A 25,786-nucleotide genomic window follows, 5' to 3' on the forward strand; every position below is an offset into this window, starting at 1 on the left:
CATTAACATAATTTAGTTAATACTTATAATGGTTTTTAAAACACTTTTGTCTTTTAACTTTCTTCATAGACATAAAAGCTATTTACTCATCACCTTTATAGTAATACAGCGTTCTGATTTTGTCCATATACTTACCTTTACCAATGAGTTTCCTTCTTTATTATGCTCTCTTGTGCTATTTAGTGTCCTTTCATTTCAACTTGAGAAGCACTGGTTTGCTGGGTATAGTATTGTTCACTAGTAGGGTTTTTAAATTTTATTTTGTTAATTTATTAGAGACAGGGTCTCACTCTGTCACCCAGGCTGGAGTGCAGTGGCATCATCTCGGCTCACTGCAGCCTCTACCTCCTGGGCTCAAGCGATCCTCCTACCTCAGCCTCCCAAGTAGCTGGGACTACAGCCACATGCCACCATGCCTGGCTAATTTTCTGTTTATTTTTTGTAAAGACAAGGTCTCATTATGTTGCCCAGGCTAGTCTCAAACTCCTAGGTTCAAGTTCAAGTGATCTTCCTGCTTCAGCCTCCCAAAGTGTTGCGATTACAGGTATGAGACACTGTTTCCGTCAGCACTTTGAATATATCACCCCACTCTCTTCTGACCTGCAAGGTTTCTGCTGAAATATCCACATCACTAATCATCAGGGAAATTCAAATCAAAGTCACAATGAAATACCACCTCACAACAGTTAGGATGGCTACTATAAAAACGACAAGAGATAAAAAGTGTTAGTGAGGGTATGGAGAAAAGGGAACTCTTATACATTGTTGGTAGGAATGTAAATTGGTACAGCTATTATGAAAAAAGTATGGAGGTTCCTCAAAAAAATTAAAAATAGAACTACTATATGACCCAGCAATTCCTCTTCTGGGTATATACTCAAAGAGAATGAAATCAGTACCTCATAGAAATATTTGCATTCCCATGCTCATTGCAGCATTATTCACAACAGCTAAGACATGGAATCAACCTAAGTGTTTGTCAACAGATGAATGGATAAAGAAATTGTGGTGTGTATAAATGTATATATACTATACACACACACACACACACACACACACATATATATATATATACACACATATATATACATACAATGGAATATTATTCAGCCTTTAAAAAGGAGATCCTGCCATTTTTGATAACATGGATGAAGCTGGAGGACATTATGCTAAGTGAAACAAGCCAGATAAAGAAAGAAAAATATTGTATGATCTCACTTATTGTGGAATCTAAACAAGTTAAATATATAGAACCAGAAAGTGAAACTCTGGTAGTTACCAGGGGTTGGGGAGGGGGCAGTGGGGAATGGGGAGACGTTGGTCAAAGGTACAAAGTTTTGGTTAGGTAGAATGAAAAAATTTAGAGATTGAATGTATAGCGTGATGACTATGTTGACAATATTGTATTATATACTGGAAATTTGACAATAAAGTAGATTCCAAGTGCTCTTACTATCAAAAAAAAAAAAAAAAAACACTATGTTAGGCAATGGATATGTTCATTTGCTTGACCACAGTAACCATTTCACTATGGAAATGTACATCAAAACATCATTTTATATACTTTATATACATTAAAAAACAATGAAATCAAATTCATGAACAAAATAAATGTTATTTTAAGCTACTAAATTTCAGAGTTTGTTATGCAGCAATAGAATACCAGAATACTCAGCCAACCTAATGGCCTTCCCTAACTTGGGCAATGCTATGAACAAAAATGGGCTGCACAATCCAATCCCTGGCAAAGTCTTGGCTTAGGTAAGACCCTCCATAGGCTAGGAATGCAATTGTTTAATAGGTAAAAAAAACAATACACCATGGAATCAAGAGACCTGTGTCATGCACTGGGGAGCCTGAGGTTGAAACTCAGTTCCTGTGTTCTAGTCCTGGATTAGTCTCTTTGGGCAAACGGCCAATTTGTTTCCTAAGGAACTAAAAGGCATCTCTCTGGAGCAGAAGGGTGGACAGACTAAAGCCTTGGAATACTAGATGACAATGCAGTTTCAAAAACCAAGTAGAAGTGACTTCTCCTTGGTACAAAGTACAAAAAGTACAGGTTCTCCATGAAGCCAATGGCCCAAACTCCTGATTTTCCTCGGAGGGAACAATCCCAATAGCTTCAACTTGGGCCTTTAAAAAAAGTCCTCAGCCTGATTTTATCCACATCCCCCTAAGTCCTCTGGCAAACACAAGCTTGGGCTGCTTGAATCAGACAAATCGGAACCCAGCTTGGAAGCAGTCTCTTCCACCTCCCTCCAGACTCCACCTCCTAGTTGGCCAAAGCCCTGTCCAGTTATTTCCCTGGAAGAAGTCTTTCCAGCAAATGTAAACAGATCTAAGAAGCCATCATCTCTTATTCCTCCCTAGTTAAAGGAGGTTCAAACCTTTCTCTCGGAAGACAACTGTTTCCTGTCTCAGGCTTCAGAGAGCTGAAGACTGGACATCCAGTGGCCTCCTCAGCCTCATGGACTTGATTTCTCTGCTGGCTCCTTCCTCACCTTGGTCTTCATCTCAGGTTTCCCTGGAGAACACAGTTGTCCTTGAAAATATTTTCTCCAGCTTCTCACTAAATCCGTACTCTACTTCTTTTAGAACAAGTCTGGCAACTTTTTCTGAAAAGGGTGAGACAGTATATGTTTTGGGCTTGTAGGCTATATGGTCTCAGTCACACTACTCAACTCTGCTATTGTAGAGCAAAAGCAGCCATAGATAATACATAAGGGAATGGGCATAGATGTGTTCCCATAAAACTTTATTTACAAAAACAGGCAGTGGTGGATTTGGCCTATGGGCTGTTTGTTGAATCTTGTTTTAGAATATTTGGCTATGTTTCTTCATTTCCTTCAGGCCAGGAAAAAAAAAAATTCAATGAATCCAGCTCAAGTTGCATTTTCCTCTGAGTCAGAGTAAGGAGGCTGGGCTGGCTGTGCTTCTCTTACAGTGCCATGGTCACCAAGGCCAGGGCAGCTTTGAGGACATGTGATTCAGAAATGGCAGCTCAGTGTCTGCTCCTGGCTGAGGGTGACTTCAGAGAGGATGTCATCTAGGTGCTAAGGCCTTGGGAGGGATACCTCATTTCTCCCACCCAAATCTGTACCAAAAATCTTCACTTCTGATCTAACAGGAAATAGGATTCTTAGCCTAGTCCAGCTATCATGTTCAGAGGAGGATCAGTTTCTTGGACTTGGTGATATTTGCTTTAAAAAAATACAATTATTGACATGGATTCAACACTGTTTATAGGGTTGATATGACAACCAAATCCCATGCTGAGGCCTAAAAAAAGTAGAACAGTTGGACTGAATAATCCCACACCAAGAAGAGCAAACAAGAAGGCTATTTTTAAGCTGATTTGATCAATGTATTTTTTTTTTTTTTTGAGATGAGTCTCGTTCTGTTGCCCAAGCTGGAGTGCAGTGGCACGATCTTGGCTAACTGCTACCTCTACCTCCCAGGTTCAAGCCTTGTGCCTCAGCCTCCTGAGTAGCTAGGATTACAGGCATGTACCACCCATGCCCAGCTAATTTTTGTGTTTTTAGTAGAGATGGGGTTTCCCCATGTTGCCAGGCTGGTCTCGAATTCCTGATCTCAAGTAATCCGCCCGCCTCAGCCTCCCAAAGTGCTGGGATTACACGCGTAAGTCACCGTGCCCAGCCTCGCAATATATTTCTTGATATGAAATATGACTCAGCAGAAGGTCTCTGCCCCTATGGTGAAGCATCCTGCCTGGATGACAGGAGTGACATTTCTGAACTGGTGTTCCTTCTATAGCCCCAGAGGCCCTATAGAAGTTTCCAGAGGCCCTAGCCGTGTAATTCATGTTTATAACCCCCAGCACCTAGCACAGTATTTAAATTTTTTTGTACTCATAAATGCCATGACCTGAGTGTAAGAGGTTTCTCCCCGCCAATTGTTTCAATGGGCTGTTTTCCAAGAATCCAAAACTGCCCTTCATGTGGCACGTTATGAGTGCAGGAATTTCAGCTCCATTCAGCCCCATGCCTAAACGAAGGAAGGAAGAGGCTCATTGCCTCTTAAAATCAAGGCATACACTGTTGCTTTCTAAAACATTCATAACCTCAAGAATTAATGAAAGGCAAATCATTCATGAAATTAAAGCTGAGTAATTCCTTCTATCTCAGGGTCTATACAAATTGTCCTTCCAGATTTTGAAACCATGGAAGGATAAAAAAAAAAAAAACCCTCTTGGTTTCCCTTTAAATACAAACCCAGCACCAATTTTGCTTTATGGTCCTGTAGAAAAACTAGAAATGACAAGTTCTGCTGTCTTGGGTGATTTTTTACTCCATGGCTCTGCAGTTTGCAGAATTATCCCCTCTGCCCAAAGGCAACATTTTTAAAAACATGGTATATATTCATGGGATACAAGTGCAATTTTGCCACATTGATACATTCTGTCGTGGCAAAGTCAGGGCCTTTGGTGCATCCATCACTGGGTCAATGCACATTGCACCCAACAAGCAACCTCCCATCATCTACCCGGCTCCAACCTCCCCACCCCTCCATTGTCCATCATTCTACAATCTGCTTCAATGTGGACACATTATTTAGCTCCCACTTATAAATGAGAACATGTGGTATTTGTCTTTCTGTGTCTGAGTTGTTTCACTTAAGATAATGGACTCCAGTTCCATCCATCTAAAGGCATCATTTAGGTGATCCAGTTCAACCCCTGTGATAACTGAGCAGGGCTGACTACTTGGTGAGGCCCTGGCCCCATGGGACTCCCAGCCCAATGCTCTTCCTGGACCTGCCTGGGACTAGGTGGCCTTTTATGGGACACATTTCATGTCTCTCTATAATCACAACGTTTCATTTCAGCTCAAAACTCTCTCCTAGAGATTTTCGCACCCCAGGACTGGAAATTCTTTTTCATCCTGGAATTTTTTGTGTTCTATGTTTCATTTTTCTTTTTTTAGTTGCTGTTAATTAGTCAAAAGAGGCAGAAAACAGCCAGGAAGTTCAAATAAAGGGGCTGGTGCTGTCAGAGAAAAGAAAAAAGGATGCCAGCCATGTTTCTAAAAGCTGCTAAACCAGACATGGGCAGGCAACTGGCAATGAGAAAAAAAAATGCCTTAAAACCAGAGAGGATCCCAGCAAGACTTCTCCCCATCTATCTGCAAGAACATCCCCTAAATAAGGCTCCAGGTATAAGTGCACACAGCAAGGGCCTTGTACTTGATTTCCTAAATTATCTCATAAGATAAGAAAAGAGAGGCTAATGTTTCCTCCCCAGCCAGACACTGTCCACCAGATGTGTTTAAACACCTCTCACCCCACACATACTTTTGCACAAGGTTTTCAGTAAGACAGGATGATACAGAAGAAAACTCAATGAGCTTGAAGAGTTTGAGGAAACCATGATTTTCTTCTAAAAAGAGTTTCAGACGCGTAGAATGCATTTTCCCCGCACAAATTGCAAAAATAAAACATAACATTGAAAAAGAAGTTTTGCAAATTCAACAGGTCACTTCAGGACACAGTCTAACCTTTGATGAGTCCCCTCTCCTTTCCCGTTGGGGTTAACCTTGGAGAGGAAGCCTGTGAGAGAGAGACAAGGCCAGACTTCTCTATTGGTCATTGAGAAGGGTGAATTAGTTGTTTTTCTCACACATACTTCAAACTAGATGGTTTTCACATGTGTTCTGCCATGGTGCCCTCTTTGAAAAGAGTATTTACCCAGAAGCTGATACCCATAAGAGTAGGGTTGATCTGGGTGAAACAACATTGGAGGGCAGGAGCCTTTTCCTCTAACACCCCTTTCCCCTCCTGCTGAGCCAAACTGCTGCCCTGATTCCAAGTTTGCAATCTGAAATCCCCCAGTTTGCACGGTCTCAGGAGCCTGTCTGGTTCTGACGTCTGGAGTGACTCTTCTCCCTCTCCTCTTCTACTCTCCCAACCCCTTAGCCTTCCATTCCTTCTGCAGAGACGTTTAAATATAATAATGAAAATAAACCTTAGAGCTGTAAATAATGGCATGTTTAGCCAGCTGGGCACCTCAGCCGGGAAACTATTACCTAATGTCCAGGCTGTGCAAACAGTGGATTTTCTATATGCATGCATTGAGGGGTGTGCGGTGGGAGGAGCCGTGGTGACGATTTCCAGCACAATGGAGACCCGAAGTGTACGGCTTCAACATAGTTAAAAATTACCATTAGACTAAAATAGCTCACTTTTCACTTGAAAGACAACAAAGTAAGTCTTCTCAACAAAGCCAACACCTTTTCTTTCACCAGCTGTATTTCCTGCATCTTGTCTTTTGAAAAGTAGTCATCACAAACATACTGTGGTGTAGATATGTCACTGCAAATCACACATCATGCTCTCCTGCCGATGGGGAATTCCCAGAGGGACTACAGAACACATTTCTTTTAATTTTACAGCTCTGCTGAATCTGCCAGTGAAGAAGCTCTGATATGATGCCCAATTTTTAACAAAGGAACTAGCCTTGTGTTCTTCCAGAAGGGCTCTTTCAACTATTTACTATTTACTAAGCATCCACTATAGGCCAGGTACTCCGCCAGGTGTTGCGGATCAATAGCAAATGAGATAAAATAGATTCCTTCCCTCACTGGGCTTCCATTCTAGAGAGGTAAATACAAAAACCAGTAGACGAAATAACACGTTCTGTTAGATGTCATGAAGGAATCAAATAGGCAGCTAAGGCCATGCACGTGGCTCATGCCTGTAATCCCAGCACTTAGGGAGGCTGAGGCAGGAGGATTCCTTGAGCCTAGGAGTTCAAGACCAGCCTGGGCAACATGGGGAGACCCTGTGTCCAGAAAAAAAAAATTTTTTTTTAAATAGCCAGGCATGGTGGCACACACCAGTGGTCCCAGCTACTTGGGAGGCTGAGGTGGGAGGATCACTTGAGCATGGAAGGTCGAGGCTGCAGTGAGCCATGATCACACCACTGCACTCCAGCCTAGGTGACAGAGTGAGACCCTGTCTCAAAACAAAGAAAGGCAGCTGAGTCAGGGAACACAGGATAGTGGGAGAATGGTTCTCTGAGGAGGCAACATTTAGGCTGAGACCTAAAAAATGAAGAGCTGGCCATGGGAAACGCATGGCAAAGTGCTTTCTAGATGAAGTATCAGCATATGCAAAGGGCCTGAGGCAAGCAGAGGCCTGGTAAGTTTGAGGGTGGTGGGAATGCAGTATGTGGGTGGTGCTGGAGAGGCGGAAGCCCCATTGTACAGGCTCTCATGGGCCTTAGCAAGTGTCTGGATTTTCTTCTGAGGGGGAAGGGAGCTCCTCAGTGGGAGGAGGTTATACAGGGATGTGACCTGGTCTAGGTGACAAATGATGGTGGCCTGGCCTAGGGAGTGGCAGCATAGATGGAGCAAAGAGAAGGGACTCGTGCTATCTGGGCTCATGGTGGTGCAGCTAGCTCCAAAGTTCTGGTTATATGGGTCCTCCCCAGATCTTCTCCCTCTGCCACAGACAAAGAGGCATCTTTGGGCCTGACACGTGAGGGCTAGACACCCTAAAGATCCAGAGAGGCTCACCTGAGAGCCTGCCAGAACCCTCAGACCAGTGCTCTCCAACCTTTATGGCACCAGGGACCAGTTTTATGGAAGATAATTTTTCCATGAATGGGCGGTGGAGGGGGCGGGATGGTTTTGGCACAATGTAGATCCCTCACATGTGTAGGGTTCATGTTCCTGTGAGAATCTAATGCCTCTGCTCATCTGACAGGAGGGGTGCTCAGGCGGTAACACTCGCTGGCCTGCTGCCCACCTCATGCTGTGTGGCCGGACTGGTACTGGTCCAGCAGTTGGGGACTCCTGCCTAAGATGGTGTCATTGCATCCCACCGGGGAGCCCACCCATGGGCCCACAGAGACGGCACCCCCCTCAGAGGAAAGGATGTGGAAAGGCAGCAGAGCACCTGCTTCCTCAGAGCCCAGGTCAGACCTGCTCCCATGACGGCCTCATCCTCTCCTCACAACACCAGGAAGCCGGCTTCCCAGGAAGGGAACAGCAGGATCCAGTGCTGCCTCATCATTTCCGGGCTTCTCACATTTCCCTCATGTAATCCCACAACCACCCAGAGGCAGGCAGAGCAGCCGATGGCACCCCCAGTGACAGGTGAGGAAACAGGCTCTAAAGGGTGAGTGCTCTGGGCCAGGGCCCTAATCTCACTGCACAGCCTGTGCTCCTTCCCCAGAGAGCCCAGGGAAGAAAGAAGCCCCGGGGTTCTGGAGGTGTGGGCTGTATTGTGTGTCTATTATTTTCTATTGCTGCAGTAATAAGTTACCGGAGTTCAGCTGCTCAAAATAACACAAATCTATTATCTCACGGTTCTGTAAGTCAGAGGTCGGTGGGTTGTCTGGGTCTGCTCCAGGTTCTACAGGCCGAAATCAAGGTGTCAGCTGGTCTGGACGATTATCTAGAGGCCCTGGGGGAGAATCCACTTCCAGCTTTGTTCAGGTTGTTGGCAGCACCTGGTTCTGTGTGGTTGTAGGACTGAGGCCCCGTTTCCTTGCAGACAGTCACCTGGAAGCCTCTCCCAGCCCCTTAAGGTTGTCCACATTCCCCTCACATCACGTACTCCATCTTCAACATCAGCAAAGGCATGCTTCAAGTCTCTCTGACCTCCTATGCCGCCTCATTCCTCCCACCTCCAGCTGGAGGAAGTTTGCTGCTATTCAGGGCTCGTGTGACTAGATTGGACCCACCTGGAAAATCCAGGCTCCTCTCCCCATTTGGAAGTCCATCACCTTAATTACAACTGCAAAGTCCCTTTTGCCATGTAACGTATCCAAATCACAGGCTCCAGAAATTAGGGCATGGACATCTTTGGGGGGCCATTCTGCCCACTGCAGTGAAAGACCTGGAAGCCCAGCCGTAGCCAGGTCTCTTTGGGGGCCTGCTGAGGAAGCGTGAGAAGAGTTATAATTTTCAGAGCCCTATTCTGTGTACAGGGATTGAAGACAGGGCCTCTGTCATCACCATTGGTATGCTCAGCTGAGGAGGAGGGATAAGGCACCTTCAGGTGACCTGTCCAAGGACAGCATTGCTCCTTTCCCAGCACACGGACCAGTCAGGACTTCCCATGATTGTTTCATTTAGTTCCATACCCTCTGTTTCAGCAGCTGAGACCAACTAGCAATTAATTAGGAGTCAACTCTCTGGGGGTATCACACAGACTCTCCAGGAACTCACCTGCAAAGGCCCCTGCAACAAGCTCTTTCTTAACTGGCCTCCCCATACCTAGGCACACCAATATCCCTGATGCACATCTCCGATCTCCCCAAACTGCAAAAGATGCCATGGTCTGTCCACTGTAGAATCACATCCAACTCCTCAGCCAGTGAACAAGTGGCTTCAGACTGCATGACTGAATCTCCAGTCCAGACGGCCTCTCCCCTTTCCCTCACTAGATATTCAGCCACTTGAGAGACCTTTAGCATCCATCAGCCCCTCCATTCCCTGAGGACCCAAATCCTACTTCACCCTTAAGGCTCTGGCCAATTCTCCCTTTCCCCATAGAACACCTCCTTCTCCTCAGCCAGAAGTGGCCTCTGCAGTGAAATTCTTACACACTAATCTAAATCTCACTTTGTAAATTATTCCTGGACTGTCTGTGAATCTACTGAAGGCAGCAATGATTTATTTTTTCATCGAGGTCTTACATAAAGTAGACACACAATTGAATTGCTTCCAGCTTTATAGTCTTTTTAAATACTCCTCTGGTTAATGAAAAAAAGGTTGTCTTTTTCCTGCTATCAAATATGTCCCCCTTTCTGATGAGACAGATGCAGGTCTTTGCTTTCCTTAAATTTTGAAGGTGAAATGTGTGCCCATCAGGCTGTATGTCCTACGGAGGCTTGTAGCATTCAAGCTCCACCATCCCCAGAGCGCCCAGAATCCCAATCCAATCTCAGCATTAGCGGCAATCCCACTATTCACTCACCAGAGCCTAGTGCCAAAGCCCTATCCTGGAACGTGTCTTCTCCCAGGACTATGTACCCTACAGAGGGAAGGCTTGGTCTCCTGCCTGCCCTGCACATTCCTAACTCATAGCAAAAAGCCTCGGATTAATCAGTAAGCCTGTACTTAACATGTACTGATCACTGTCTCCATGTTACACACACAGTCTGTGCAGCGATTCCACTTTAATTAGGCCATCAGTGGGGGCAGACCCCAACTCTAAAAGGTCATCATGATTTGATCCACCCTTCTGCATAGTCCTGGGTACCAACTTGGGCTCAGTGAAGAGATCAAGGCATTTAAAGTAGTGGAACCCTAATGTTATCTAACATGACCTAGAGAGTTCTGATGAATTTATTCCTTCCTATGAAAGAGGTGAGATGCTCTGTGTCAAACTGTTGTGTATATATACACAGGTTAAAGATCAGCTCTGCTTCCTGCAGTGGGCCTCACTCTCAGAATCTTTCTTCCCCCTCAAACTGAGCCAATATCTGGAAGATTATCTTTTTTTTTTTTTTTTTTTTTTTTTAAATAATCAGGAAAAGGACAATAAGCAAGAACTGCTCTCCCAGAACTTTTCTCAGGCTCCTGGACAATCTTCCCAATCTAAGAACAATTTTTTATTTTATTTTAATTTCAACCAAAGAATCACATGGTTAGAAAAATAATAAACCCTTCCACACACCTTGCCATACTGAGTCCTCCTCTCCAGGGGCAACCATTATTACCCATGTCTGTTTATGTTTCTTTTGATGATTATTTCCATATCTCTAGAAAACATGCTGATACTACTACTCTTTGATTTATCAGATCTAGACATTATTTTACTAAATTCCTTCCATGATAGACAGGAATTTATCTCACATAATGATCCCCACTCCTTCACCTCCATAATTTTGGTGGGTAAATTATTAGTTTAATTCCTCTACTGTACCAGTTCTCAAACTTTAGCTGCATGAGAATCACCCAGCCATCTTGTTAAAACACGGATTGCTGGCCGGGCACGGTGGCTCACACCTGTAATCCCAACACTTTGGAAGGCCGAGGCAGACAGATCACCTCAGGTCAGGAGTTCAAGACCAGCCTGGCCAACATAGTGAAAACTTGTCTCTACCAAAAATACAAAAATTGGCCAGGCATAGTGGCGCGCACCTGTAATCCTAGCTACTCAGGAGGCTGAGGCAGGAGAATCACTTGAACCTGGGAGGTGGAGGTTACAGTGGGCCGAGTTCCTGCCACTGCACTCCAGCCTGTGTGACAGAGGATTCTTTGTCTCAAAACACAAAAACAAAAACAAAAACATAGTTTGCTGGGGCCCACCCCATGAGCTTCTGATTCAGTGGGTCTGGGGTGGGCCCAAGAATTTTCTCAAATTGTCCCTGTTTGCAGATGACATGACAGTATATCTAGAAAATCTCTTCGTCTCAGCCCCAAATCTCCTCAAGCTGATAAGCAACTTCAGCAAAGTCTCAGGATACAAAATCAATGTACAAAAATCACAAGCATTCTTATACACCAATAACAGACAAATAGAGAGCCAAATCATGAGTGAACTCCCATTCACAATTGCTTCAAAGAGAATAAAATACCTAGGAATACAACTTACAAGGGAATGTGAAGGACCTCTTCAAGGAGAACTACAAACCACTGCTCAATAAAATAAAAGAGGATACAAACAAATGGAAGAACATTCCGTGCTCATGGGTAGGAAGAATCAATATCGTGAAAATGGCCATACTGCCCAAGGTAATTTATAGATTCAATGCCATCCCCATCAAGCTACCAATGACTTTCTTCACAGAATTGGAAAAAACTACTTTAAAGTTCATATGGAACCAAAAAAGAGCACGCGTCGCCAAGTCAATCCTAAGCCAAAAGAACAAAGCCGGAGGCATCACGCTACCTGACTTCAAACTATACTACAAGGCTACAGTAACCAAAACAGCATGGTACTGGTACCAAAACAGAGATATAGACCAATGGAACAGAACAGATACCTCAGAAATAATGCCGCATATCTACAACTGTCTGATCTTTGACAAACCTGACAAAAACAAGCAATGGGGAAAGGATTCCCTATTTAATAAATGGTGCTGGGAAAACTGGCTAGTCATATGTAGAAAGCTGAAATTGGATCCCTTCCTTACACCTTATACAAAAATTAATTCAAGATGGATTAAAGACTTAAATGTTAGACCCAAAACCATAAAAACCCTAGAAGAAAACCTAGGCAATACCATTCAGGACATAGGCATGGGCAAGGACTTCATGTCTAAATCACCAAAAGCAATGGCAACAAAAGCCAAAATTGACAAATGGGATCTAATTAAACTAAAGAGCTTCTGCACAGCAAAAGAAACTACCATCAGAGTGAACAGGCAACCTACAAAATGGGAGAAAATTTTTGCAACCTACTCATCTGACAAAGGGCTAATATCCAGAATCTACAATGAACTCAAACAAATTTACAAGAAAAAAACAAACAACCCCATCAAAAAGTGGGCAAAGGATATGAACAGATACTTCTCAAAAGAAGACATTTATGCAGCCAAAAAACACATGAAAAAATGCTCATCATCAGTGGCCATCAGAGAAATGCAAATCAAAACCACAATGAGATACCATCTCACACCAGTTAGAATTGCGATCATTAAAAAGTCAGGAAACAACAGGTGCTGGAGAGGATGTGGAGAAATAAGAACACTTTTACACTGTTGGTGGGACTGTAAACTAGTTCAACCATTGCGGAAGTCAGTGTGGCGATTCCTCAGGGATCTAGAACCAGAAATGCCATTTGACCCAGCCATCCCATTACTGGGTATATACCCAAAGGATTATAAATCATGCTGCTATAAAGACACATGCACACATATGTTTATAGCGGCACTATTCACAATAGCAAAGACTTGGAACCAACCTAAATGTCCAACAACGATAGACTGGATTAAGAAAATGTGGCACATATACACCATGGAATACTATGCAGCCATGAAAAATGATGAGTTCATGTCCTTTGTAGGGACATGGATGAAACTGGAAACCATCATTCTCAGCAAACTATCGCAAGGACAAAAAAACCAAACACCGCATGTCCTCACTCATAGGTGGGAATTGAACAATGAGAACACATGGACACAGGAAGGGGAACATCACACACAGGGGACTGTTGTGGGGTGGGGGGAGGGGGGTGGGATAGCATTAGGAGATATACCTAATGCTAAATGACGAGTAAATGGGTGCAGCACACCAACATGGCACGTGTATACATATGTAACAAACCTGCACGTTGTGCACATGTACCCTAAAACTTAAAGTATAATAATAATAAAATTTAAAAAAAAGAAGGAAATAAGAAATTTAGGAAAAAATAAATAAATAAATAAAACAAAAACAATTTTCATTTCTCACAAAATCCCAAGAGAGGTTGATGCTGCTGGTTCAGGAATCATACTTTAGGAAGTGTTGCTCTACTGATGACCTCTGCAATTTTAAGCAAACAGTGACTTCCTGTTTCATCAAGTTTTGCAATCTCTTGACTCATCAATTTAAAAGATTAAGATATTAAGAAAACTTATCTTATTCTACTTTTACCTTTATGTAATCAAGTTTAATGACATTTGCATTTTATGCTATCACCATAGCTCTGATTTTGGCTTAATTATAAATATTGAAAACCAATAAATAGTGCTAATTTTATTATGGTTCATGATTATTGCTCACAGTTGAGCAAAGACAAGTGTCATGATTATATATCCTCCTCTACAGTTGCAAAGTTAAAGTCCAGGAATATTCAACTTCTACTTCAGATAGAATATTTCTAGGATCAACATTCTTTTTTCTTTATACTCTTCTACTTACTCAAAATCCTACCACATTTTAAGTTTTTCTATGCTGTGTTTCCATTTTCATTTGTCTTAAGAAATTCTTAAATTTCCCTTTGAATTATTTCATTAACCCAATGGTCAGTCAGGAACATGTTATTTAATTTCCACGTATTTGTGAATTTTCTGAAGTTCCTCCTGTTAATGATTTCAAGTTTTATACCGTTGTGGTCAGAAAAGATACTTGATATTTCAAGGCTAAATTTATTAAGATTTATTTTGTGGCCTACTATGTGATCTATCCTGGAGAGTGTTCCATGTGCAGTTGAGAAGAATGTGTATTCTGTAGCTGTTGGATGGACTGTTGTGTATATGCCTGTTAGACGTATTTGTTCTAGAGTGTAGTTTAAGTCTGATGTTTCCTTACTGATTTTCTGTCTGGATGATCTGTCCATTGCAGAAAGTGGGGTACTGAAATTCCCTAATATTAATGTATTGCAATCTATCTCTCTCATAAGATCTATTAATATTTGCTTTATATATTTAGGTTCTCTGGTGTTGGGTGCATATATATTTACAATTGTTATGTCCTCTTGCTGAACTGATCCTTTTATCATTGTATAATGATCTTCTTTGTCTGTTTTTACAGTTTTTGACTTAAAGTCTATTTTACCTGATATAACTGCTCCTGCTCTGTGTTGGTTTCCATTTGCATAGAATTTTTTTCATCCCTTTGCTTTCATTTTATGTGTGTCCTTACAGGTGAAGTGAGTCTCTTATAAGCAGCATATAGTTAGGTCTTGTTTTTTTTTTGTTTGTTTGTTTTTTAATCCATTTAACCACTCCATGTCTTTTGATTGGAGAGTTTAATCCATTTACATTTAAGATAATTATTGATAAGTAAGGACTTACTACTGCAATTTTGTTGTTTTCTAGTTGTTTTGTAGATCCTTTGTTCCTTTCTTCCTTTCTTGCTATCTTCCTTTGTGGTCAAGTGATTTTCTCTAGTGGTATGGTTTGATTCTTTGCTTTTTTATTTTTATTTTTGTATTACTATAGGTTTTTGCCTTGCGGTTACCATGAGGCTTACAAAAAACATCTGATAGTTATAACTGGTTATTTTATCACATTTTAATTTGTTTTATATTTTAACTATGACATAGAGACGGTCCCCAACTTATAATGGTTCAACCTACGATTTTTTGACTTCACAATGGTGTGAAGGTAGTATGCATTCAGTAGAAACCATACTTCAAATTTTTTATTTCAAAAGCTTTTCCCAGGGTAGCAGTATGTGGTACAATACTTCTTGTGATGCTGGGCAGGGGGAGTGAGCTACAGGTCCCAGTCAGTTATAGGATTAGAAGGGTAAACAACTGATAGCTTTCTACAGAACACCATGCCTGCTAAGCCATCAACAAGTGTCAATACCCCAGTGGCTTCTACCAGCTATTCTTAGCTATTCTTGAGACTCATCAGAAGAGAGAGAAATGGATGACCCTGTTACAGTAGAAGCCCCATAATCCAGCAGTTAATTTTAGTTCAAATATTCTTTAGGTCCAGTGTGCTTTCAGCTGTGTGTGTCAATGGTGAGTACCCATACAACCATTTTGTTTTTCATTTTCAGTATAGTATTCAATACATTACATGAGATATTCAACACTTTATTGTAAAATAAGCTTTGTGTTAGATGACTTTTGCCCAACTGTAGGCTAATGTAAGTGTTCTGAACACATTTAAGGTAGGCTAGGCAATGATATTCAGCAGGTTAGGTGTATTAAATACATTTTCAACTTATAATATTTTTAATTCATGATGGGTTTATTGGGACATAACCCCATCATGAGTCAAGGAGAATCTGTACACGTAATTATCTTATTTCTATTTTTCTGAGAGGTCTTGATTGCCTTTATTTTTCTCTTACCTATAAAAGAAACATATTCAATCTGCACTGTATCCTGAATATTTGCCACTTGCTCATCATTCTATTGCTTAGCTTCATTCTTCTGGAAGTTAATTGATCTCCTCTTCTCAATTGACTTGGCTGCTTTTTAGACTTGCTGCAGTTATCATCCTGGGATTTCTTGTCATTAGACTTTTGAGAGTTAGTTCCAGAGTTTCTTGTATCCCACATCTTGCTCCTTCTGGTTGTCAGTTTTGTTTTGTTGAAGTACAAGATAATTTCCTTGGTAGGGAGATAAACTTTCTGGGTTCTTGCTTATCTGAAAAGTGACTTTATTTTTACCACATACTTTGACTGTGTGGCTGAAAACAAAATTCTAATTTCAAAATCATTTTCCCTCAGAACATTGAAGCCTTTACTTCATCATAGTTTAGTTTCTAATATTGCTTATAAAAAGTCTAATGGACTACTCAGTCTGACTCTCATTCTGTTGTAAGCTGACTTATCCTCCATGATCAACATTCCTGCATTCTTTGCCCTCAAAACATTTAGAATTTTCCCTTTGTCTTTGGAGCACTGACATTTCAAAATGATGTGTCTATGATAATTTTGGTTTATCTTGATTGTAAATTGTTGTTTACACCAATTTTAAAAAATAGTCTCTCTCTTTAACTCTGAAACATGCTATTCTATTATCACATAATTTTCTCCCCCTTCTTTCTCTTTTCTTATTACTGGTATTCTTACTTTCTAGTATTCTTATTACTTGGAGATATAGGACCCCGTAAATTCATTCTTTAGCTTTCTTTTCTACTTGTCTTTTAGCACCTCCATTGGGAAATTATTTACCATTATCTTCTAATACTTTCACTGAGTTTTTGGTGCTGCAAATATATTTTTAATTTTTAAGAACACTTCTCTTGCCTTTCATTCCTCCCTTTAAAAAGGAACAGAATCCCATCCATTAGAAAATGAAAAGAATGGAATATATTCCTAAATCTCCTTGCATCTACTGCATAGATGTTAAGGTATTGCGTTTTTAAAATTTTTTAAAATAATCTCTTTTATTCCCTAAATCATTTGTTTCCTTTTAAGTTAGTTATTCTACTGTTTATTTTAGCCTTTCCTTTCATGCACCAAATTTTCCTCAATCTTGGGTTTCCTTGGTTGTCCATTCATATTTCAAACTAAGGCAAAAGGACTGAGTAGAAAATCTGTGAAAGTGTTTGGGTGGATTGTGGGAGAGAAAGCTAGCTCTCACATTGGTGACTTCAAATGCCAGAAGTAAGGCTTTCTTTTCTCTGAGAAAGAGGCCACCCACACTATCTTAAACAGTTTATTCAATACTTTAGAGAAGACGATGCCTGGCTGCTTGCTATTCTGCATGCCTGATGCATGTAGGGGTGGGGACAATGATGAAAAGTCAACTCTAACCCTTCTTCAAACCAACCTTCACATTTCACTGACCTCCCTCAATACCACCACCATTTTCAGTCCCACTTCTTACTCTGGCCCCCTCTGTAACTGTTGGTCTGGCTGTGGCTGCAGCTTCTCTGTTCCCTGGGTAGGCAGGAAGCCAGCTCTTCCATGTATAGTTCAAGTTCACCCACTAACACTCTTCCATTTACTTCACTCATACCAGAAAATTACTGGACTCTTTTATTAGCTGACACCCTTTCTTTCACAGTGTTGTCCTCCCTGTTCCGATCTACTCATTTATAATCATTGCAATGGGGTCCCAGAAGGCACAGACATCAACATTTGTGCTTGGTTGGCCATCTTGAACCAGAAGTGACCAAGAACATCATTTCGATACTAATCTGTCCCTCAATATCTGGCTTTGATTGGACTGCTTAAATCTAAAAATGTCAGTAAAGGTTCCAAGATGCTTTTCACTAAAGAAAGTCCACATCTGTGCCACTGACAGACTTGCAGGAATGAGAGTTAGGTTCACTGTGGAAAGTATGTCCAGGCTAGCAAGATGCTGGACAGAGTAGATGACTACCTCACTGGGTCAATTCAGAAACAAACAAGCACAGAGGACCCTGAAATTCTTCCCAGGACCCCAAGTCTGGGTAACTTCTGTAACCCAAGTATGGGTAAGTTTATCAGTCCAGTAAGATTTGACCTTAGAAAGCAGAATAATTCTAGAACTAGAGACCAATTATCTAGGAGTTACCATAATACCATGCTTTACTGTGTCCCCAGGCCGACCTCTTCTCCCTACTTCCCTGTCAGGAGGGGACCTAGTCTGTACTTCCCAGTCAAGGCAGAAGCCATCAGCTTCCTGCCCTGCCTCTTCACCTTATCTTCTACTCTTCTCTAGCCTTCTCCACACCTCAGCCTAAGGCCAGCCCATCTACTCTGCCCACCTGCTTAAACACCACGTGTCCTCCCTCACTCCCCCAGGGCCTGTTCCAAGTATCAATGGCCAGTGGGACTTACAGGCCACTCTCCTGGGGCACTTGTGTTGTGAAAGAAGGCTCATGTTTTAAATCAAAACCTCTTGGCAGCATTCCCCAGAGGGTGTGTTTTGATGTGTAGTGGGCACTGTGAACTGTGGCCCATCCCCTGGCTGATGTGTGTGTAGGCTGCTTATGGCTCACATCTGCATTCTTCTCTAGAAAACCATCCTCAGCTGAAGAGATCTCCTTTCAAGGAGGGTTACACTCCCCTTCCACCCCACAGCCAGTCAATGGCTGAATGATATGGGGCACAAAAGGGAAGCCTTCTTGCTTCAAGGCGAAGACAACTCTTTGGCATAATTTTTGTTCCAGAGTCCCTCAGCCAGACTTTATCTGAGACCACAACCATGTTGAGCCCCCTGCCTTTCCTTTACAGGTTTTCCCTAAGAGCACAGCATCATTAGACCATGTGTTCCCAATTCCCTTTCTCAGGCTCTGCTTCTAGGGAACCCCACTTAGGATGATGGGAAAGAGGCTTTGGGAGATAATACGATGCCTTGGTAAAAATCTCAGCACTTATGTGAACACCTGGATGGATATCTCAAATCCCAAACACTTCTCTGTGGTTCAGTCTACATCTCTAATCTACAAGGCATGAGTCACAATCTGCTAGTTTTCCCCTGCACTTACAGCGGTCTGAAGCACTGTGAAAGGTGGTTCCACAGCTTTGCCCCAACCCTGCCTAGGAGGCTGGGTTAGCCCACAGTTTTTCCTGATCTTCTGCAGGGTTCTGAATCTGTGGTGATCTTGGGTTTCAAGAAAAGATTTAAAACAGACTTAGGATTGCAGATTCCCTGCATTATTTCCTGCACTGCACTCAGTGCTGCACGCCTCAGAGCTGGCCAACACTGCTGCACAGAATCAGGCACAGGCTCACTCCGACCTCATATGAGTGATGCACCCAACTTCGCACTAAAGCTTCTCTACACAGCAGCACATCCCAGAATCTGATGAGTGTGGACCACCTGTACTTGCCTCAGTGCTCTGGTTTCCAGGGACTCTTGGGTTGAGCATTCTGTAACTCAACTGCCAATTTAGCAAGCTACCATTCTTGCTTCTTCACCTCACTCATTCTCTCACCAATAAAACACATTAAGCACCTACTATCCACCAATCTAAGCTTTGAAAACAGTCTAGGAACAGGGGCAAGTTCAGGGACCAAGCGGCCAGCCAGTTCACGAACTCTAGGGGATTGTAACTTCTAACAGCTTGAGAATTGTCTGAAAGTATTTAAGTCCCATAGTAGTCACAAGTAACCCCTAAGATTATTTTATCATTTTGCAGATCAGAAAAGGGAGACCCAGAGAGGAGGTGTGTCCTGGCTGTGGTCTCCTGAGCAGCCAGGTCCACGGCTCTCTCAACTTTTGGGCCATTATTTCTGCTGTGTGCAGCTGCCACCATGGGTGCTGAGTATGAGCTTTAAGGTTCTGACCTGATTCTTTTGGGCAATCTTTTGTCCCTTTTTCCAGCGGAGAACTGGTGTCAGAGGCGGCAGTTCCCTCTCCTCCTCTCCAGTTACATGCTCACTGAGGCTGTAGGCTGCTTCAAACACGATCGGGCTGATGACGTCCTGCACCCTCCGCTGAAACAATAAACAAATACACGCATTAACTACTAATCCTGGCTGACAGTCGTAGAGCATTTCACAGTTTACAAAGACCTTCCACATGAATTGCCTCATATGATCCTCACAATCACCCTTGTGAGGTAGGGTTTTATGACTTTCATATTTTAAATGAGGTAATTGAGGCCTAGGGCAGCTAGTGTCTTGTCCAAGGTCATTCTGTTGATGGGTGGGGGCTCTCCTTCTCTACCTTGCATGGTGCTAAATCATCTTCTCTTGAGCATATGGAAGACATTACTTTACTCATCCTCCAAATATTCTTAGAAACCAGTTGGCAAATGGGAGAACATCTGTGCTCACTCTGCTAACCCTTTGCATTCAGTGTTTTGATGACCAAATCTCTTTTGCATTGAGATAAATATGGATTTTGTGTTAGGGCAGGGAATCCAAAGACTGAGTGGCCCAGCGTCATCCCAGAATTAGATATCAGTGGAGGCAAGGATGAAAGTCTGACTCCTGGCCCTGTGTTCTTTCCTTTGGAATCCAAGAATCTCAAGCCCCAAGGGAACAGTAGATTGACAGTCACGATGGGAAAAGAAGGGAGGAGAGCAAACATGCCCTGAACATATGAGATGCCAGGTACTGTGCTAGGTGCTGCAGGGAGATAAGATACACACCCACGCCCCGTGAGTGAAGGCTTGTTATCCTCTATTATACAGAAAAGGAAAGGGGAAATGCCAGGCTCAGTTCCCCAGGGCACATGGCTGGTAAAGATTTTCAGTCACATCTGTTCAGCCCTGGAGCTCTTGGCTTTTCTGCACACAGCGTCACTGCCTCCTGGGGACTCTGGCCCCCACAATCTCACAAGTTAGAGTTAGACGCAGGAGTAAAGCTGGTAGGTGGTCCCACATTCTGAGACAGTGAGCTTGGCGGGGGTGCGTGTGGGCTGCTCCAAGGACTTCCAAGTGGAGCAGGGCAAGTCTGAGACGTGTCAAAGGAAAGTGGCGCAAACAGCCGAGTCCCTGGGGAGAGACAGGAGAGTGGCAGCAGGGAAGAATGAGAAGAGAAGCTGGGCGGGCAGGCTGAGGCCAACCTCAGGGCCACAAGTGCAGAGCTGAGGACTTCATACTACTCTCTGTGTGAAGTTTGGGGGCGTTTGGAGCAGAGTAGCACTGTGTTCAAAGAAGTAGAGGTTCTAAAGGCCCCAGGAGGCACACGGGGAGGAACTTGCTCCCACCTCTCCCCGACACCTAGCCCCCTTCCCCAGAGGCAGATGTGCCTGCCAGTTTGGGGGTACTTAGGTATCCATCCAGTCCAAGCATCTGCAGCACATGGTGGCATCTCATGCTGCACTTTGCTTTAGTCACTTAGCATATATTCTGGAAATTGTCTATGTCAGGAACACCTTCTTTTTGATGACATACGGCATGTCACTGTATGGATGCCCTTGCTGACCAATGTTTGGGCTCAAAGCTACCTGAACAAGCAAATGGGGAGCAGCCCATCCACAAACTGTAGCAGCATTCACCCAGATTGGTCCTATGAACCTCAGTTCCCTAGGACTGGGGTAAATAAGAGTCTGAAATTAAATAGATTGCGGGGGACACCAAGTTAAACAAAGTTAAAGAGGATTTTATTCTGTTTTGTTTGTTGTTTCCATTTTTACTGCCATTGCCTCCAAGAAGTAAGTGGTGGTAGTCCTAAGTGTACAGGGCCACAGAAGCTTGTGTTTCTTCAGAGTTCCTTGGGGCTGGGTGGGGAGAGGAGGTGAGTAGAATGCATGCAGAGACACTGGAGGGCAGATTGGAAATCTCCCACAGCAGCCCCAGAGAGGAGATGGCCAAGATGAAGTGGAGTGGCAAGTGCAGGAGAGGCAGATATGGCCATGCCTGTGGCTGCTGAGCTGTGGGGCATGGGAGACCAGGCAAAGGGGACAGATGACTCCCGGGGTGGGAGCCTGAGTGACTGGCAGATGATTTTTACTGGTGTTCAGGAAAGCATTCAGCTGGGAATAGATTCAATCATTCAGCATAAATAAAACACAGGACTTCTCCAAGAGAGTGATGGGGGAGCCTTTGGACAAATTATTTCCAGAAAACGCCTCTTGAACTCCAGATATCAGGGGCAGACCTTTGATATTCATGTCCCTCTGGGAGCAAAGCACACAACCCCAGGATCCAGATCCTCCCTGCCCGCTGACTCTACTAACCAGAATTTGAAGACTGCCAGTGGTGTGGAGAGGGATGAATGAATGCAATCTTTATGTGTTTAAAAATCAATTCTTCAGTGTTTCCCTAAGGCTGACTATCTTAAGGTTTTGCATTTAAACCCTTAATGATGAACTAAGTCAGTTATGATGTTGTTATTCTAGGGGAGGAGGTGAAGATGGGGGTAGGGAACAGAAGTCATTTACTATTTCCTGGCTACCAAATGTGTTCCAGAGACTGGGCCAAGCTCTTCACAGACACTGTCTTTCTTAATCCTTACAATACCTGAGCTGGCAGATTATTGACCCCCACCTCCACTTTTTTTTTTTTTTTTTGAGACAGAGTCTTGCTCTGTTTCCCAGAAGTGGGGCAATCATAGCTCACTGCAGCCTTGAACTCTTAAGCTCAAACAATCTTCCTGCCTCAGCCTCCTGAGTGGCTGGGACTACAGTTGGATACTACCATGCCTGGCTAACTTTCATTATTTTATTTCTTTTATTTATTTATTTTGTAGAGATGGGGTCTCACTATGTTGCGCAAGGTGGTCTTGAACTCCTGGCCTCAAGTGATTCTTCTGCCTCAGCCTCCCAAAGTGCTGGGATTAAAAGTGTGAGCCACAGCACCAGCCATTGCCCCTGTTTTATAGACAAGATCACAGAGGTACAGAAGCTCAAATAAATTGACCTCCATCCCAAAGCTAGCAAGTGAAACCAGAAGCAAAACTACTTTTCTTGCTGTCCGTAAAATACTATTTTAAAACCACCCCAACTACATCAGGTTCTGACATAATCCTAAAAAATTACTTGTTTACATAACAGCATATAGGGTGAGGGGAAAAATGTTTCACACACAAGGATGAATGTGAATAAGTGACAAATAATTAAGAAATAGGGGCTTGAAGTAAGGTCTGTTTCTAAATGCAGCCATTCAAGCCATGGTGGCTGAGGAGGGAAACCTGAGTCGTGGCATATCTTATTTTGGATGAGTAATGCATTTGGACATGTAGAGGTGCGAATGCTGCTTCCTGGCAATGGCTGCCGGAACCTATTTTAATTAAGAAGTCTGAAAAGCAGCTTCTTATGACATGTCCCAGTAGCTCTGGGCAGAAGGGATCCAAACCACACTGAGGTGTGGGTGGAGGCAGAAGAGGGTGCAGCAATTAGAAACAGGCCAACACCCCCAAAAGGACAGCCCCTTCTTCCCACACTGGGCCTGTTTTATCTGAGCTGCAAAGGAAAAGTAGCAGCACCATTTAGTGGTTTCCTTTTCATTTTTGGATGTGCAGCTTCCCTGAGCTCAGCACTGCAATTAAGCAGAGAAACTCCTTAGGATGGAGAAAGAGGCTTAGGGCTCTGGCACAGACCATAGTCACCGAAATTTTACTGCTTAAAAAAAAATAACACTACAAACTGAAAATTCTAAAATTGAAGCTTCTGCAGTTCTAAAGCATCTAATAAAGTGTCATTCTGACAGACTAAAAGGCAAGAATCCACCTTTTCCTGCTAAAAATCTATGGGAGTCTCCTGTCTCTGAAAACTGAAGGAGTCCCCACAGAGGAGAACATCCAGGCTGGTGGCAGAATTTGCAGCAGCTGAGGTTTTATAGGGAACTTAACATATGCTCCATCTGAAATTTATTAGGTGCTTACTTTATGCCAGGCAATGTGCTGGGCCACAGGGAAACAGAGATGAAAGACCTTCAGGGAATAATGAGTCTCAGGGGAAACAGACAAGGGATGACAACGCATTGCAACACATACCAGGACAGGGGAGGCTTTGGGGACCCAAAGGTTCAGACTGAAGGCTGGCAGGCTTCCCAGAGGAAATGCCCCTGGGCACAGTCAAAAGACAGTAGGACATCAGGCAGAGAGGAGGGGCAAGGCAGGGGTTGTATAGCCGCGTGGAGAGGGCATGGGCTGTCCAGCAGACTGCATCTGACTCCCAAAGGTGGGAAGTCAAGTTGGTAGGCAGCAATAGGGGAGAGAAGATTCATGCAGAACCAGATCTCAGGGGACTTTGCAGGTTATGTGATCTTAAAAGCTAGGGAGAGCTGGGAAGGGGGTAGCATGATACTAGAGGCTCTTATAGAAAAGTCCCTCTTGGCTGGGCATGGTGGCTCACGTCTGTAATCCCAGTACCTTAAGAGGCTGAGGCAGGCGGATCACCTGAGGTCAGAAGTTTGAGACCAGCCTGGCCAACATGGTGAAACCCCATCTCTACTAAAAATACAAAAATTAGCCGGGTGTGGTGGTGCACGCCTGTAATCCCAGCTACTCAGGAGGCTGAGGCAGGAGAATTGCTTGAACCCAGGAGGTGGAGGTTGCAGTGAGCCGAGATCACACTACTGCACTCCAGCCTGGGTGACAGAGCAAGACTCTGTCTCAAAAATAAATAAATAAAATAAATAAAAATCCCTCTGACAGGGGCAGGGAGGCCAACATGGAGGCAGCAAGAGGCTGTGTTCTAGAAAGGTCCCTGTAGCTGCCGTATGGAAGTGGACTGATGGGTGCAGGACTGGGGAGAAACAGGCTAAGGAGGAGGCTGCCACACAGGTTTAGTGGAAAGAGAGTAAGGGCTTGCACCAGGACCCAGCAGCAGAGATGGAGAAGAGGGGACCCCATCTGCCCAGCCAAAGGAAGATACACATTTCAATTTGGGACAAATATCCGAGTGACTTGATTCCCACTCTCACTCTATGACCCGAAGAAAGCTGGACCTGGGAACCCTGGCACCCTTAACTGGCCACCTGACCTAGAAGCCTACCTGATTGATGCTTGTCTCCGTTAAAAAAAAAAAAAAGGAGGGCTTTTTCTTCCTTAGCTAACCAGTAGCTGCCAGGGTAAATTAAATGAAAACAGGAAGGGTGGGCCCCACTTTAAATGTGTAAATAACGCAGAAGGTCAGCAAATAAGCAGTTAGCATTAAGCCAGACAATTAGTTTAGGGAAAATCTTCTTAAGTGTTTTTAAAAGAGGATTCAGTATTCTTTTCTTTTTCCAAACGTGATCTTTTTGTCCCCTCCATCCTCTATCCTTTCTTACTATTTCTCTGCATCCAACCCTACTTTCGCCTATGATAACCTTGTAGACACTCCTAGAAATGAGAAATCTTCAAAAGTGGGATGCCTTTTCCTTTATCTCTATACTCATAATAAATAAGATCACAGTTAAAATGTTATAAGCTACTTTAAAATTCTCATCAGCTTGAAGATTCTTTTAAAAGAAAACAGGATTTTGCATTTCCAGTAATGGTAGAGTAACTTACTGAAACTGTCCTCCCACGGACAACTCGAAAAGCTGGACACACACACACACACACACACACACGTTTAAAATTATCATGGAACTTATGTTTGAAATGCCAGGTTCATTTAAAAAAATTAAAAATATATAAAGTTATCAGGGAACTAACTATCAAGACAGCCAGGACTTCAGAGTCTAGGGTCCCAAAGAGAAGGAAAGAATGTGGAGGTAACCCCAACATTTATGGGCACTTTTCCCTTGAGGAGTTTCCAGATTTGTAAGCAGTGTGGGATGAGAGGCTATGAAACTGAAAGTGAAGCAGTGGCTAAAAAGCTAAGTTCTTGAGTTTCTAAGCTGAATTTCTGGAAGTCTTATGACTCTGTGAAGACAAAACTTAAGAGCTCAGGGCTAATAAGGCAATGAGGACTTGAGGGGCCAAAATCCCAAACAGAAAGAAGTATATTGAGGTATGTTTACTGTACACCACAACTGTCCTCAAGGCATCTGCCAATTCTACAGCAGCACGGGGCTGTGAGACTAAGAAACCAGGCAGAGGACAGTGGTTAAGGTGCTGAGAAGACAAGATATATTTTACTGGAGATTGAACACAGCAGAAAAGACGACCAG

At 43.2% G+C, this 25,786-nt stretch overlaps 1 protein-coding gene across 2 annotated transcripts in view; it reads right to left on the minus strand.

Moving 5' to 3' along the window:
* Positions 1 to 25,786, minus strand: part of ITGA9 (integrin subunit alpha 9) — a 387,176-nt gene that overhangs the window by 187,438 nt on the left and 173,952 nt on the right. For both annotated transcript variants that reach the window (XM_054481130.2, XM_054481129.2), the window contains exon 16: positions 19,581 to 19,730. In XM_054481130.2, coding sequence (XP_054337105.1) covers positions 19,581 to 19,730 — 150 coding nt within the window. The remainder of the gene's footprint in view (positions 1 to 19,580; positions 19,731 to 25,786) is intronic.

The sequence above is a fragment of the Pongo pygmaeus genome, chromosome 2 (genome assembly GCF_028885625.2).
Source record: "Pongo pygmaeus isolate AG05252 chromosome 2, NHGRI_mPonPyg2-v2.0_pri, whole genome shotgun sequence".
NCBI classification, from domain to species: domain Eukaryota; kingdom Metazoa; phylum Chordata; class Mammalia; order Primates; family Hominidae; genus Pongo; species Pongo pygmaeus.